Below are 15037 nucleotides of genomic sequence, written 5' to 3' on the forward strand. Positions count from 1 at the left end.
GCTCCCCGGCCACCTGTGCTTTTGTTGTTGGGACAGGGACCAGAGGCCGTCGGGACAGAGGCCCCCATGGCACCAGGACTCTGAGCACCCCTGGCCCCTATGGGCACAGCGTGTTGGCCTCAGGCAGTGCAGGGCTGTGGACTCAGGGATGGGGTCCTGAGCGAGCCTGCACCATCGGCTCCTGATGCCCCCAAGCACGCGCCACCTCGGGGGGTCTCAGCCACTCCGTCTCTGCTTCCCTGAGCGGGCACCACACCCGGGGGCTTCCGTCTCTGCTTCCCCAAGCGGGCACCACACCCGGGGGCTTCTTTCTTTCTCTCAGAGACCCGAGTGGGCACAGATGGTCTGGGCGGTCACCTGCTGCCCGGGGGATGGGGTGGGGAGGAGCAGCCAAGCCACCCGCGTGTCCAGGCCGGGCAGATGGGCGCGGTGGGTCTCGTGTCTGTGGCTGGTTATCTCTGTGCCGTCTGGTGGCGTGTCTTTCTGGCTGTGGGTCTGGGGTTGGGGCTGATGGTGGCTGCTGACCGGGACCTCAGTCCCTCGCTGTTGGCTGTGGAGCTGCCGTGGGATCAGTGAGCCCTTGAGGCACTGGGCTTCCTCTCTGAAGTGTGTCAGGGATCTGCTGGGCCTCCCCACCCGAGGGCTTGTCTCAGGCCCCCGCAACGGTACTCTGGGCCCTGCCAGAACCGCCCTGAGAAGTTCCGTGGCTGCTAAGCATGGCTGGGCACGAGTGGGTCCCCAGTTCACGAGAGCCCCACTGTCCTCAAGGGAGTCAGAGGACTCTGATGCTTTCCAGACCTCAGGAGGCCGCATCTGCCAGGTGCATCCCAATCACAGTGACCCCTCCCCTCCCCTCACTGTCGCCCAGAGGACACTGGAGCTGAAGAACTTGGGTGCAAACCTGTCGCCACGGTCACCAAAAACTCAGGAGCAAGGCAGGCCCAAGGACCCCTGAGAATATGGAGCTGGAGATCCAGCCAGACACAGCTGCAAATCCTGCTTCACAACTCGCAGGCCGAGGGGGTGGGCCACAGCACTGCAGCTTCCGAGGCTGCCTCCCCCTGCCCTGGGGCAGGACTTGGACAGTGAGGCTTGTTGCTTGAGGCCCGGCTGGCGGAGGAGCCCCGTTATCCATTCCTTCCTTCCAGAAGCCTGAAGGAGCAGTTCTCTGACGACGCACCTGGTGGGAGGGAAGCCCGACAGGGGAGGCCTGAGCCCTCCCGAAGCCCGTCCCACCAGGCAGTCCCCCGGGTTGGGTGGAAAGGCTGGAGTGTGGCGGAAGGGTCCGCCGCAGACTCGGCCCCCAACGTCCTGTTGTCCCCCGGCCCCTTGACTCTGGGGCAGAAGGAGAGGGACAGGCGGCGGGCGGGCAGGAGGGAGGCTGCTTCCTGGGAGCAGTTACGGGTGTGAAAAGGCCACGGGGAAACCACGGGTGGGGCCAGGGCAGACAGAGGTGCCCAAAGGAGAGCCGCAGCCCTGGTGTTTGGGACGCCCATTGCCCTGCGTGTCACTGGGTGAGGGGCTGGCGGGACAGCGTGAAGAAGGCACTGGCACCTCATGGTGGTAGCGGAAAGTGATTTAAGAGTCCACAGACATCAACTCCCCCGACACAGCCGAGCTCTGGCCACGCCTGGGCCAGCCGGGGGAGCTTGCCGCCCACCCAGCCTCCCCTCCCTCCCTCCTCCCGCCCGGTGCTCGGTCCCCGTGGCATCTGCTCTAAGCCACCTGTGTGGCTGGCTGTTCTTCAGACCTGTGTCTCCCTGCAGCGCGTGGGCGGCGTTGGCCGTGAGCAGACACGGTCTGTGTTCTTTCCAGAGTGACTTCTCTCGCTGTTTTTCTGTCTATCTGTCTGTCTGTCTGTCGGTTCCCATGGGAGCAGCCAGAAGGTCAGTTTGAAAGATCGTGTCTTCTCCAGCCCCCGAGGCGTAGCTGCCAAGGGGAAGGGGTCCCCACAGGCCCAGACTGTGCGGCGGTCACCCAGCGCCGACCAGAGCCTCGAGGACAGCCCCAGCAAGGTGCCCAAGAGCTGGAGCTTCGGGGACCGCAGCCGGGCGCGCCAGGCTTTCCGCATCAAGGGCGCCGCGTCACGGCAGAACTCCGAAGGTGGGTCTGGCCGCGCCGCCCTCTCCGGGGATGGAGGTGGTGCCCGAGCCACTGGGACACCCGGTGGCATCACAGCCTCTTGTGCTTGCTCTTGGAGTGGGAACCCCCATCCTTTCTAAAATTGAGTTACACTCATGCAACCTAAAATTAACGATTTAAAAGTGTAGGAATTCAGTGGCATTTGGCACACTCATGGTGGCGTGGTCGCCACCACCTCAGCCTAGTTCCAGAACATTCTCATCACCACGGAAGGAAACGGTGGCCCCATCAGTGGTCACCCCATTCCCTGCCTCAGCCCCAGCGCCCACCGCTCTCGGGCCGTGCGTGTCCGCGGCTCCTGCACGCGGCCGTCGGGTCTGGCTTCCTTCACTGAGCCTCAGGTGTCAGGCCCGCACCTTCCGCTGTTAACATCTGTGTGTGGATGCACCATGTTCTGTTCATCCGTTGGCCAGGGTGTCCTTTGATGCCCCACGTCGACCATTCCCTGTGGCCACAGGCTGCCGGGGAAGGTCACCCGGATGCAGAGGGGAGGGTTTCCAGAAAAGCACCCCAGGGAGCCTCAAAGGGCTCCCTGGCGCTCTGTCCAGCTGGTGTGCCCTGCAGGACCCCGGGAATGGGTCTCCCGGCCCCCTCGACCCCTCACGGCCTGTCTCCTTCCCCCCAGAAGCAAGCCTCCCTGGAGAGGACATTGTGGATGACAAGAGCTGCCCCTGCGAGTTTGTGACTGAGGACCTGACCCCGGGCCTCAAAGTCAGCATCAGAGCCGTGTGGTGAGGCCCCTGCCCAGCCGGGAGCCTGGGGGAGTGAGGAGGGACCTCCCGCTTGGTGGTCCTGCCTCCTGCAGGTGCTCATGGGGCTGGACAGAGCCGCCCAGAGACAGGGTCTATCAGGAAAAGAAAGGGCCAAGACACGGCAACCTGGCTGAATGTCCTGGAGTCCACTCTGGGACTCGGGTGGGCTTCGGGTGGGACGCTGGTTCAGCAAGAGGCCTGAGGCCTGGTGCCACCTGGCTTAGGAAGCAGCTCAGCCACTTTGTGCCTGCTGTGGCACGGAGTCCAGGGGGGCATGGCCAGGCCTGCAAGCCCCACCTGTCACGGGCATAGCAGGGCCACGAACAGGCCCTTCTGTGTGTGGAGCTGGTGGGAGGCAGACAAGACGGGCAAGTCCAGCCATCTTCAGGGGCCGCGGTCTCAGAGGTGCTGGGAGGGCGACAGGCAGGCAGATGCAGGGCCAGCCTGGTGCATGTGGCTGGGGTCTCTGGCCCAGGGCTCACGGCCCCACCCACCCCCTGCAGTGTCATGCGGTTCCTGGTGTCCAAGCGGAAGTTCAAGGAGAGCCTGCGGCCCTACGACGTGATGGACGTCATTGAGCAGTACTCAGCCGGCCACCTGGACATGCTGTCCCGAATTAAGAGCCTGCAGTCCAGGCAAGAGCCTCGCCTGCCTGTCCAGCAGGGGACGAGAGCGGGGTGGGCTTCTGGGACAAAGCCCACTGTGGCCCACGGTGGGAGTGCAGGGGGTGTGCGGGGGGGGGCCTCCTCCCCCACCCATGTCGGCCTCTGTCAGCTTCTGTTGTGTCTTCACAAAGTCGGTTTTAATATTTCTGTTGTTTCCCCCGTCTTTCCCCCATCCACACTGCAGTGGAAAAGTGTGTGCACCTGCGTGTGTGGGTCCCTGAAAACGTGCGTGTGCATGTGTGTGTGTATAAGTCACGCATGTACACGTGTGCTTCTGCACAGGTGTATGTGTGTGGTGTGCACATGTGGCTCTGCTCTGCCATGTATGCACGTGTGTGGGGAGTGCATACATGTGTGTACACATGTGCGCATGTGTGTGCATGTGTGTTGGGGATGGAGTAATTCTGTTGAGACATGAAGCTGCAGGGTTCCCGTGGGCCCCGCCAGGCAGCAGTAATGCTATTTGGCACCTTTTCTTCTTCTACCTGCCCTTCTTGGTGTAGGTGTCCCCTAAGTCCACACGTGTGCAGCCTCAGGCACATACAAACAGGCATATACACACGAGTGGGTATTTATGTTGCCTGTAAGGGGGACACACGGCTGTTGGGAGTCTCTCCTGCAGTAGGGGACATGCTCCTGCCTATCAGGGTCCCCTCCCTCTCCCAGGCCCCCCAACCAAGGCTGTAGCAGTTTCCCAGCCCTGGAAGCGAGGCTGGGCCCCTGTTACAGGGAGGAGGCTGGGATGGTCAGGGACAGCCCGGGGTCACAGCCCAACTCCGGGCCTTCCAGCGGAGTGAAGCTCTCCTCTGAGGCAGTCGAGACCCCACCCTGGGGCTCCTGCCCAGTCCTGTTTCAGGGGGCCAGGGAAGGGGCGCCTCCAGGCCTTAGCCCACTGCTGCTGTGCAGGGGCTGCTGAGCCATCCCCTGCGCCCCGCTGGGCTCCAGCCGCGAGGCCTCTTTTCCAGAGTCGTCTCTGGAGCAGCGGCCAGCGCTGGCCTCGTGTGCGTGTGCGTGCGCGTGCGGAACGCCCTCCTGTCGACTTTTGTGCTTTGTCTCCACATCTCTCTCACTTCAGCTGTTTTTGTTCACCAGGATCTCGTCCTAAATTTTCCCTTTCCTTCCCTTCCCTTTCTCTCTGGAAAAACAAACAAACCAAACCAAACAGCCCAAGGACCCCAGGAGTCCTCGGCCGGCTCCTGACAATGCGTTTCACGTTGCCCCACAGCGGCCTGTCTGGTACCGGCTCCCGCTGCAGGCATCTCCCCTGCACTGCACGCTCCGGGGCGCAGCACCCGGGTCTCCGCAGTGGGGCCTCCCGTCACCGCTCCCGAGTCAAACGCTTTGCTTGAAACATGGGAAGGACTTGGCAAATCCAAGGTCCAGCGAGGTGGCGTCCGCACCCTCTGTGGGAAAGCACCTGTTTTGACGAAGCCTCACTGTTGCTTCTGTTGGGTGTTCCTTCCGTTTCCGCCAGTTCCTGGCCAGCTCCTTCTTTCATGTGGCTTTACGATGCATTTTGCTGGTGTCTCTTTTCTTGTTTACTCTGCCAGGATAGATATGATTGTGGGCCCCCCACCCCCTTCAACTCCCCGGCACAAGAAGTACCCCACCAAAGGACCCACGGCCCCTCCGAGAGAGTCACCCCAGTACTCACCTAGGTTAGGATGCCAGCACCTCTCCGACGTGTCTGTGGAATGGCCGGCCCCTTCGCTCCAGGCCACATGACGGCAGCACCTTGTACCACCCTTTCCCCGGGCCAGAGGGGATGCTCGGGTTTTCTCTGTGCCTGAAAAGGCAACATGAGGGAGAAGGCCCTTCCTCCTCCAGGGCCCCAGGCAGGCTGTGCCCATGTCAGGACTGCCAGGGGCCCCACTGCTCCTCTCGACAAGTGCCCTGGGGAAGCCGGGGGCTCTGGACGCCCTGTGAGACTTCCCTCTGGAGTTGGGAGGCCCCCGGGCAGCACCTCCAGGATCAGATGCCATCAGACCTTCAGGGATGTCCCCCTTGCCCTGCTCCCGCCCCCTGGACAGGCCCCTCCTGGCAGAGGGCCCTCCAGCCTCCCCAGGCACTGACCTGCCCCTCAGCACCTGCCCACTGCGGGGGTGGGCTTGGCCGTGTGCACGGCCCCGTGTGGCTCTGAGCAGGTGGAGCTGCGTGTCTGTGGCTCTTCCCTCTCGTGGAAGATACAGATGGTTACAGCATCTACCCCTTAAGCCACTGGGAAGAAATGTGAGCAAAGGCCTGCCAGGTGCCTGGCACAGACGTGTGCTGAGCAGCTCCGGTGCTGGCTTTCAAGCCGCCAGCATCCTAATTGGTGTTTTTGATAAAGGAGCTGGCGAGAGCCCCAGCCGATGGGCAGAAGAGGCGCGGCCCACGTGAGCTGGCAGAAGCCGATTCTGTAGTGATTAATTCAGACTTTCCAAGGCCTTCCTGCCTCCCAGGGACCATTCAGATGACGGTGGTTCCCCATCTTCTGGCAAGTCTGATAGGCTGAGGGAGGGCAGAGCGCCCCGGGCAGAGGCCTGGAGGCTGAGCATAGACCCCTGGCCCTCCCTGACAGCTCAGGGCAGAAGGTTTCTGGGCACAGCCGATGCCAGTGTCTGGGCAAATGAAGCCCAGGCCTAGGCTGTTGGGGGCAGCGTCCGGGGCGAGTCTGACCCCTCCTCCGTCTGTGGTGGGGTTTCTGCCTGTGAGGCTGAGGTTCTGTGCACTGGACACGTCAACCCCGTGCTCCTCGCATGAGAACGGAGTTTCTGGGAGCAGGCAGGGCGTCGTCTGTTACTGCCCAACCCAAGGCAGCCCCAGACAGTGTTTGCAGGGTTCCCTGCTCTGCGGTGCCCCCCAGGCCCAAGGGTGCTGTGCCCTGGGGCTGGTCCTCCGTCCTCCTGTGCCTTGCCACAGGGGACAGCAGTTGGGCGTCCATAGCTGTGAACTCGGAAGGTCCTCTGTCCTCAGGAGACGTAGGTTCACACAGAGAGGGGGCCGGGGGACAGTTGGAGCACTTGCCCCACCTCACGGGGCACTGAGCACTCAAGGATCAAGTCTCCCCCAGTCTGGGGTCCAGGGCAGGAGGGGCACAGGGTCCTCAGAGGAGCCCCCAGCAGCAGCTCCAGGCTGAGCCCGTGGCCAGGGCTCCTATTGGGACTGAGCAGGCGGGCGGCCCGTCATGTGGCAGGGGTGAAGGTGCTGAGCATCTGCCTGGACTGTGTGGATGCCCCGAACACCAGGGACCCCCATCTCCTCCATCGCCACTGGCGTCTGCTCGGAGCCAGAGGGTCCCCTCCCGCTGCCCCTCCCCCTGTCCCCTCCCGCCCTCCTGGCCCTATTGCATGAGTCCAGCATGAAGCCCCGCAGAGCATGAGGAGCTGCACTGTGGCCGACGCGAGCCTGAAACCCCCTCTGTTTCTTGCAACAGAAAGAAGAAAACACCCCCGGCCCGCCCTCCCCCACCCCCATCAGAGGCAGGTAGGGCAGCCCAGTGGCAGGAAGTGAGGACTCGGCCCCGTCGGGCTGGTGTGGGGCGTAGGGCAGCCCAGTGGCAGGAAGTGAGGACTCGGCCCCGTCGGGCTGGTGTGGGGCGCTCTTCACGTGCCAGGCCCCAGTCCAGAGAAGACTCGGGAGCTTGTGCCCTCGCCTGGGTGGGTCCTGCTCAGCCACACCCTGTCTCGAGCTGCCCTTGTCCAGCTGGACTTTTATAGACTTACTGCAGGGTCTTCGTTTCCAAGTGAGTTCCCATGTAGCTGCAGGCCTCAGCGCACACCCACAGTGGTGGCCCCCGCCAGCCCAGCAGCGGCCATGGCTCTGTGGCCACCAGACTGGTCAGAAGCCCCTGTCCCTGAGGGCAAAGGAGTCTCCTTCCCTTTTTATTGTCATGAGTGACCTATGGCCTCATTGGAGATCAGCTCAGCTGAATTCTGCATCCTGCAGACACATAGGCTCACACGCAAATGTGCACAGTCTTGCACACATGAACACATGCATACGTGTGGACACACAAACTTGTGCAATGCAAGAGGGCACATACACACAACTGAGGACACACACGTGCAGTATGCACATGCCTGGGTACACCCGTGCACACACACGTGCAGTAGGCACACACCTGGGTACATACGTGCACACACACGTGCAGTATGCACACGCCTGGGTACACACGTGCAGTATGCACGTGCCTGGGTACACATGTGCACACACACGTGCAGTATGCACACGCCTGGGTACACACGTGCACACACACGTGCAGTATGCACACGCCTGGGTACACACGTGCACACACACGTGCACACACCCTCGCAGCTTTGTCTCCCCTCCTCTGGTTTGTGCGTTGGTTCCTGTGCTGCTCTGTGCCCTCCCTCCTTGTCCTGGTGCATGGAGCTGCAGCTCTCAACGCCTTTTCTGCTTCTGTTATCCCCGCCGCAGACATTTAACTCTGTCCCCATCAGACCTGGTGGGGCCGACGGCCTCAGTGGCACATTACATAGGAGTAAAGCTCCAGGGTGGGCATGGGTAGGGGGAGGGGCATCCTCCGGAGTGGGCTCCAGGCCCTGCAGTGGGAGACCCTCCATGGGCTGTGGGGTCAATAGGCCTTGAGCAGGGAAGAGGGTGAGCAGGTGGGGCTGGCTGGAGGGAGCCGGGAGCCCACGGAGAGGAGCCAGGCGACTTGGTCCTGGTGGGAGCTTCCTTTACTCCTCGCTAATGTGCCAGGCCCCTCGGGGACAGAGCGGGCAGGAGCAGAACCTCGCGTGCCAGAAGATGGGCTGAGAATGGGGTGTACCCCGTCCATCTGTCCTGGCACCCGCTGCCCCCTGGTCGGCTCTGGGCTGGGCCTGCAGCCTGGCCCAGGAGGAGAGGGCAGGGGCCCTGCTGCACCCACCCGAACTCATGCTTTGCGGTCTCTGTTCCTGGTAGAGTGGACCAGATTGTGGGGCGGGGCCCAGCGATCACGGACAAGGACCGCACCAAGGGCCCGACCGAGGCGGAGCTGCCTGAGGACCCCAGCATGATGGGACGGCTCGGGAAGGTGGAGAAGCAGGTGCGAGAGGCTGGGCGGGAGGGGTGCGGGTCTGGAGGGCTGTGGTGCCTGCTGTCCTGGGGCCCTTGCTGTCAGCCTGTGGCAGTGTGGGCTTCAAGGGCTGGGTGCCACGGAGGGGGGCTCCTCAAGTCTAGGGGGCACATGCCCCTGTCACCACTGACAGCTGCTCTGTGCAGACCCCTCACACCTCACCGTGAGCCCCCCGCCCCCGGCCTGGGGTGCCCAAGAATCTGCTGCTTCCACATCCCCTGTGGAATGTGCCAGAAGTTGTACCTGCCTGGCCTTCCTCCTCTCTGTCCTCCTTGCCTGACACCCCAGCCACTGTCTTCTGGGGATGCATTCTCAGAAACCACCGCAGAGGACCCCTGTTTTGGGGTCTGCGTCTGAGAACTGGGCCTGATCAGTAAGTGAGGAACTGCCAGGTCCTGCCCTGTGGGGCTTTCCCTGAAGGGGGTTCCACAGTGGGCAGCAGGAGGGCCTGGCTCTGAACACATGCCCCAACCGTGGAGCTGGAGGCTGAGCCCCCAGGGGTCTGGGAAGGAGGAGGAGCTGCTCGGGGGCCTCCTCTTCCTGCTCCTCCAGCTTCCAGGGAGCAGGGGTCCCCCCTCCCTGCACCTCTCCAGCGAGCAGCCCAGGTCCCCCCACCTCCTGGGACCAGCCCAAGTTGACTGACTTCCTGGGAGTGGCCCAGGTCCCCCCATCTCCTAGGACCAGCCTGGGTCCCCTCCACTTCCTGGGACTAGCCTGGGTCCCTCCTGTTTCCTGGGACCAGCCTGGGTCCCCCCGTTTCCTGGAAGCAGCCCAGGTCCCCCCGTCTCCTGGCACAGGCCCTCGCAGCCCAGCCCAGCAGCCCCTTTTGCAGGTCTTGTCCATGGAGAAGAAGCTGGACTTCCTGGTGAACATCTACATGCAGCGGATGGGCATCCCCCCGACAGAGACTGAGGCCTACTTTGGGGCCAAAGAGCCGGAGCCGGCACCTCCGTACCATAGCCCGGAAGACAGCCGGGAGCACGTCGACAGGCACGGCTGCATCGTCAAGATTGTGCGCTCCAGCAGCTCCACGGGCCAGAAGAACTTCTCGGCGCCCCCGGCTGCGCCCCCTGTCCAGTGTCCGCCCTCCACCTCCTGGCAGCCACAGAGCCACCCGCGCCAGGGCCACGGCACCTCCCCCGTGGGGGACCCTGGCTCCCTGGTGCGCATCCCGCCGCCGCCTGCCCACGAGCGGTCACTGTCCGCCTACGGCGGGGGCAACCGCGCCAGCACAGAGTTCCTGCGGCAGGAGGACGCCCCGGGCTGCAGGCCCCCCGAGGGGACTCTGCGGGACAGCGACACGTCCATCTCCATCCCGTCCGTGGACCACGAGGAGCTGGAGCGTTCCTTCAGCGGCTTCAGCATCTCCCAGTCCAAGGAGAACCTGGATGCTCTCAACAGCTGCTACGCGGCCGTGGCGCCTTGTGCCAAAGTCAGGCCCTACATCGCGGAGGGAGAGTCAGACACCGACTCCGACCTCTGTACCCCCTGCGGGCCCCCGCCACGCTCGGCCACCGGCGAAGGCCCCTTTGGTGACGTGGGCTGGGCCGGGCCCAGGAAGTGAGGCGGCGCTGGGCCAGTGGACCCGTCCGCGGCCCTCCTCAGCACGGTGCCTCCGAGGTTTTGAGGCAGGAACCCTCTGGGGCCCTTTTGTTACAGTAACTGAGTGTGGCGGGAAGGGTGGGCCCTGGAGGGGCCCATGTGGGCTGAAGGACGGGGCTCCTGGCAGTGACCTTTTACAAAAGTTATTTTCCGACAGGGGCTGGAGGGCCGGGCAGGGCCCTGTGGCTCCAGGAGCAGCGTGCAGCAGTAAGGCTGCCCTGTCCACTCTGCTCAGGGCTGTGGCAGACATCGGCCTGGTGTGAGGAGGGGCGGGAGTGATGACGGGGTGTGGCTGGCATGGCGACGGGCGGGGGATGGTCTCAGGGAGCCAAGCCCAGGGGAGGCACAAGGGGCAGGCCTGTTCCATGAGGACCTGTGGGCCTTGGGGCCTGGTGGGATTTCTGGGCAGCTGTGGGTGGGTGTGGCCGGCCGCTGCGCTTGGCCTCTGCCCTCACACCTGGCCTGCCCGGCGGACTTTCCCGTGCCCCACCTCAGGGGTGCCCAATTACAGAGCTATTGATTGGCATCTTCTCCCGTACCTTCTGGGATCTGAGGGATCTTTTGGTGGGAACCAGCCCTGAGAGGGAGACCCTCACTGGCAGCTGAGGAGCAGGTGGGGCCTGGAACCAAATTGGAGCCCAGAGTGGACGTCCAACCCTCTGGTCTTGGCCTCTAGGGGGAAGGCCCGGCTCACGGTGGGACCAGGGATCCAGCTCTGAAGCGTCTTCAGAAAGGGGGTCCTTGGGGGCTCCAGCTGCCTCGCCCTGGCCTTTCCGTGGGTGCGTGAGAGCCAGCAGCACCCCAGCCTCGGAGACCTAGGGGGCAGGACCCCGAGTCTTCCCCTCTCTCCTGACTGCCCTGGTTGGGTGCTGGCACTGGGACACCTGCCTGGTGAGCAGGCCTCACAGTTCTTAGCCAGGGATCCGCCTCACCTTTGTCCACCAATGCCCTGACAGACTTGGGGCAGGGCTGGGCCGTGATGCGGCGGGCCAGGAAAGCCTTCACGCCACCACAGGGCCACCCTTCCCGCCTTTCCGGAGGAAGCCGCCCCCACCTCAGCCCAGCTGAGCGCCCTCCCTGCTCTCCTGCGCCCCTGGAGCTGACGGCCCCTTCTCCACTGACCGATTCCTTAACTGGGCCTCTTGGGGTCTCGGGCCTCAGGGATGCACCATCCCACACCTGTCCTGTTGCAGGCACCGTGGCCCTTGGGGCGGGCGGTTGTGATGGGGGAGCGAGTCCCTAGCTCCAGACTTAAGCGCCAGAGCGCGGGAGCATCTGGCATTGGGGTGATGGCATCGCAGGCGGGCCTGGGCTCCTGGAGAGTGGCCTCCCTGGGAAGGAGCAGGGCTGGGGTCATGGGCACAAATACTCCCAGAGAGCAAGGACAGGGGAGCCCTGGGCCCGTTTCTCCTCCACCTTCGGGAGCCCTGGACCCGTTTCTCCTCCACCTTCGGGAGCCCTGGGCCCGTTTCTCCTCCACCTTCGGGAGCCCTGGACCTGTTTCTCCTTCACCTTCGGGAGCCCTGGGCCCGTTTCTCGTCCACCTTCGTTTTAAGTTCACTTGGCTTGGCTGGGAGGTCCTGAGGCCCTGAGGTCAGCAGGGGAACACGTCCTGAGGGAGAGGACTTTGAAGGCAGCATGTGAGGGTCGTACGCCCCTGGCTGGTGGGGGTCCTGGCGCTCAGGGTGTTTGGGGAGCCATGTCTGGCGTACGTTGTGGGGAGCTGCTACCCTGGCCTCTGTGCCTACCCCCAGCCCAGCCAGGGCACTCCCAGGCCACATCGTCATTGGGGTGCCTCCGCTGGGCCGTCTCCTTACCCCTCCCTGTGCCGGAGCCTGTCCCAAAAAGGTGCCCATTGGGAGGCCTCAGAAGCCACTGTCCAGGCTCCCACTGCCTGTCTGCTTTGTTCCCAAAGGCAGCATGTGTGTGGCCTCGGGCCCTGCGGTGGCAAGAAGCATCCCTTCTGGTGTGTTTCCTGGGCAGCGTCTCACGGGCAGTGCCCTTGCTGTCTCCCTTGGGCTGGCTCGAGCCCGGGGACCACATCCCTTCGCCTTCCCATCATGGGACAGGGAATCCCTAGCGGGGCCCACAGGCAGGGGTGTGAGTGCATCCCGCCCAGCGCAGCACCAGCCCCAGCCACCGCTCCCCACGTCCCCAGTTCCGGCTCAGCCACCCGGACTTCAGATCCCGGAGAAGAGAGACCTGGCAGTGGAGGGAGGCTGTGCTGTGTGTCCCCTGCCAGGTGTGGCCCCGCCTGCTCTTTCCTCCCCTCAGGGCCTCTGAGGCATGAGCACCTGGGCACAGGTTGGAGTTCTGCAGGAGGCACAGGTTGGGGTTCTGCAGGATGGGGAAGACAGGCCAATCCCTTCCCTACCAGAAGCTGGCCGCCCAGCAGGAGGGACTGAGGCCAGACTCATGTCCAGCAAGGAGCCTGTGGTGTGTAACCTGGGAAGTCTCTGGTCCCTGGGAAGAGGGAAGGTACACGTCCTGGGATGGTTGGGGGGCCCTGTTTTGGGAGACAAGGGGGTAGAGGGTCTCTCTTGGGCCCCCCCAGACTCCAGCCTAAGCAGTGCAGCCACCCCCTGCCCCGGGACCTCACCTCAGAGAAGTGCAGCGGGAAGGAGGCTGGAGGTGGTGCGGCGCCGCCTCGGGTGTCTGCGTGAATGAGCGTGGCCAAGGACTGGTGCCGCCTCATGGCAAAGAGCTCCCACGATGTTTGTTAGAGCGCACATCCCTACATGCCCACTGGCACACACACGTGCTTGCACACGCCCACATACAGGCATACACGTGCACGCTTGCACACATGCACACACATGTGCACACATGTGCACAGACCACATGTGTATAGACCATGCACTGTACACATATGTGCACACACATTCCTGCATACAGGTATACACATGCACTCTTACATGCACACACATGTATAGGTCACACACAGTACACACATGTGCACAAGTACACAGACCACACACAGCACTGACACATGCACACACAAGTGCACAGACCACACAGCACACACACACACCACGTGCACACACAAGTGCACAGACCACATGGCACACATGCACACACACAGACCACGTGCACACACAAGTGCACAGACCACATGGACACATGCACACACACACGCATGCATGCACACACAAGTGCACAGACCACACAGCACACATATACACACAGACCACGTGCACACACAAGTGCACAGACCACATGGACACATGCACACACACACACATGCGTGCACACTCCTCCCACCTCCAGCATTGGATCCTGTCTGTCTCTGGTCTTTCTCTTTGACCCTGCTGGGTTTAAGCTGCCTAGGGAGGGGTTACAGGGAGTAACTGTGGCTTTAGGGGTCGTGGTGATGCCGGAATGTCAAGCCCTGTGGTGGGGTATCCGACTGTCTGGGTTCCTGGTCCACAGTGGCAGAGTGCCAGGCAGAACCCAGTCAGGGTCTTATGCTGCCCCTGCCCACAGCCTGGCAGCCATCCAGAGGAGGGGCTCTGTCAGATGCCAAGGTGTCCCGGCGTCCGTATGTGTGTTCATCTGGGTCCTGTGTTTGGTCTGCCCTGGAGGTGCTGGGCCCTCCTGGGATGGGTGGCCCAGCCTCGAATCCCAGGCCCTGGCCCAGGCAGGCGCTGCTGCCCATTGTGGTTTCCTGGCCCAGCTTCTCCTTCTTCCTCTGCGTAAAATTGCAGTCCGTGAATCTTCCAGCTGTGACCGCGGCTGGGACATGCTGGGGGAGGGCCCCTCCCGCCCCTCCCGCCCCTCCCGCCCCTCCCGCGCCTCCCACGCCTCCCACACACAGATGTCTGAGCAGGGCAGGTGCCCGACATCCCCCACTGGAGGACACACTGCCCCTCAGCGATGCCCCTAACTTTTGGGGAACCTTGTCTCAAGCCCCCACTTGGAGGCTGGAATCGCCCCAGGCACTGTGAGGGCTTCTCCAGGGGCACCTTCTGAGCTGTGGGTCTGATCACCCCAAGTCCCGCCCGGAGGAGAGGCACAGCCGGGGCGTGCGTTTTAACATTTACCCCCTTCAGGGCTGGAGGTCTCAGTGTTTCTAGATTCCAGACCCTGCTGCCGGAGAGACCTGCTGCTAGAGAGAAGGGGAGGAAGACCCCAGCTGGGCTCGCTCCCCCACAGTCAGGGACCCCCGTAAAGGACACCCCCTTCTTTCTAGAAAGAACTGGGCCCTGAGCTATTTCTAGTGGCTTCCTAGAAGCCGAAGGAGCCGTGAGAGCTTCGCAGAAACACTGTTGTTGTCCCCACCGCCCCGAGCTGTGAGTGCCGTACGAGCGGAGGCCGGGGTACTGGCGAGATCACAGGTGGACACTGCACAGCCCCAGTGACACAAACCCTTATAGCAAACGTGGTGTGAGAGGGATGGCTCACCAGGCTTGGACCTGCCATGGAGGGTGCCCGGCAGGGGGCTGAGCTCTGAGGGGTGGGCACTCAGTGCACGGGTGCCCCCAGTATCCTCTGACCCTGTCCAGTGCCTCCCCCAACCCCCACACCCATGCAAAACTCCCAGGCCACATGTATGTATGTTCAGGGCATGAGGGTGGGGTAGAGAGGCCTGGTCAGGGCCTTTGGGGGCTGCAGGATGGAATGACCACCAGGGGAGCCTGTGTGGCTGTGCTGGGCCAGCCGTCCTGTGTTCCCACCCAGTGGGGCAGGCTCCACCTTGGCCCCAGCAAAGCGCTAAGGAGCAGGACAGACAGCCAGGGCAGCTTCCTGAAGGATGTGGGATGGTGGACTCCAGGGTGGAGGGAATACCCAGGTTCCTGTCCCTCCGGGAGACCTGG

The 15037-nt window shown here is 63.3% G+C and overlaps 1 protein-coding gene across 1 annotated transcript in view; it reads left to right on the forward strand.

The window, feature by feature from the left end:
• LOC112632449 (potassium voltage-gated channel subfamily KQT member 2) overlaps nucleotides 1-10185 on the forward strand; it is a 36016-nt gene extending 25831 nt beyond the window's left edge. Inside the window, exons 8-12 of the mRNA XM_025398124.1 lie at nucleotides 1880-2103; nucleotides 2768-2873; nucleotides 3398-3529; nucleotides 8468-8591; nucleotides 9454-10185. Of these exons, the coding sequence (XP_025253909.1) occupies nucleotides 1880-2103; nucleotides 2768-2873; nucleotides 3398-3529; nucleotides 8468-8591; nucleotides 9454-10185 (1318 nt within the window). The remainder of the gene's footprint in view (nucleotides 1-1879; nucleotides 2104-2767; nucleotides 2874-3397; nucleotides 3530-8467; nucleotides 8592-9453) is intronic.
• Nucleotides 10186-15037: the final 4852 nt, after the last annotated feature.

Source organism: Theropithecus gelada, chromosome 10 (assembly GCF_003255815.1).
Source record: "Theropithecus gelada isolate Dixy chromosome 10, Tgel_1.0, whole genome shotgun sequence".
Classification (NCBI taxonomy): Eukaryota; Metazoa; Chordata; class Mammalia; order Primates; family Cercopithecidae; genus Theropithecus; species Theropithecus gelada.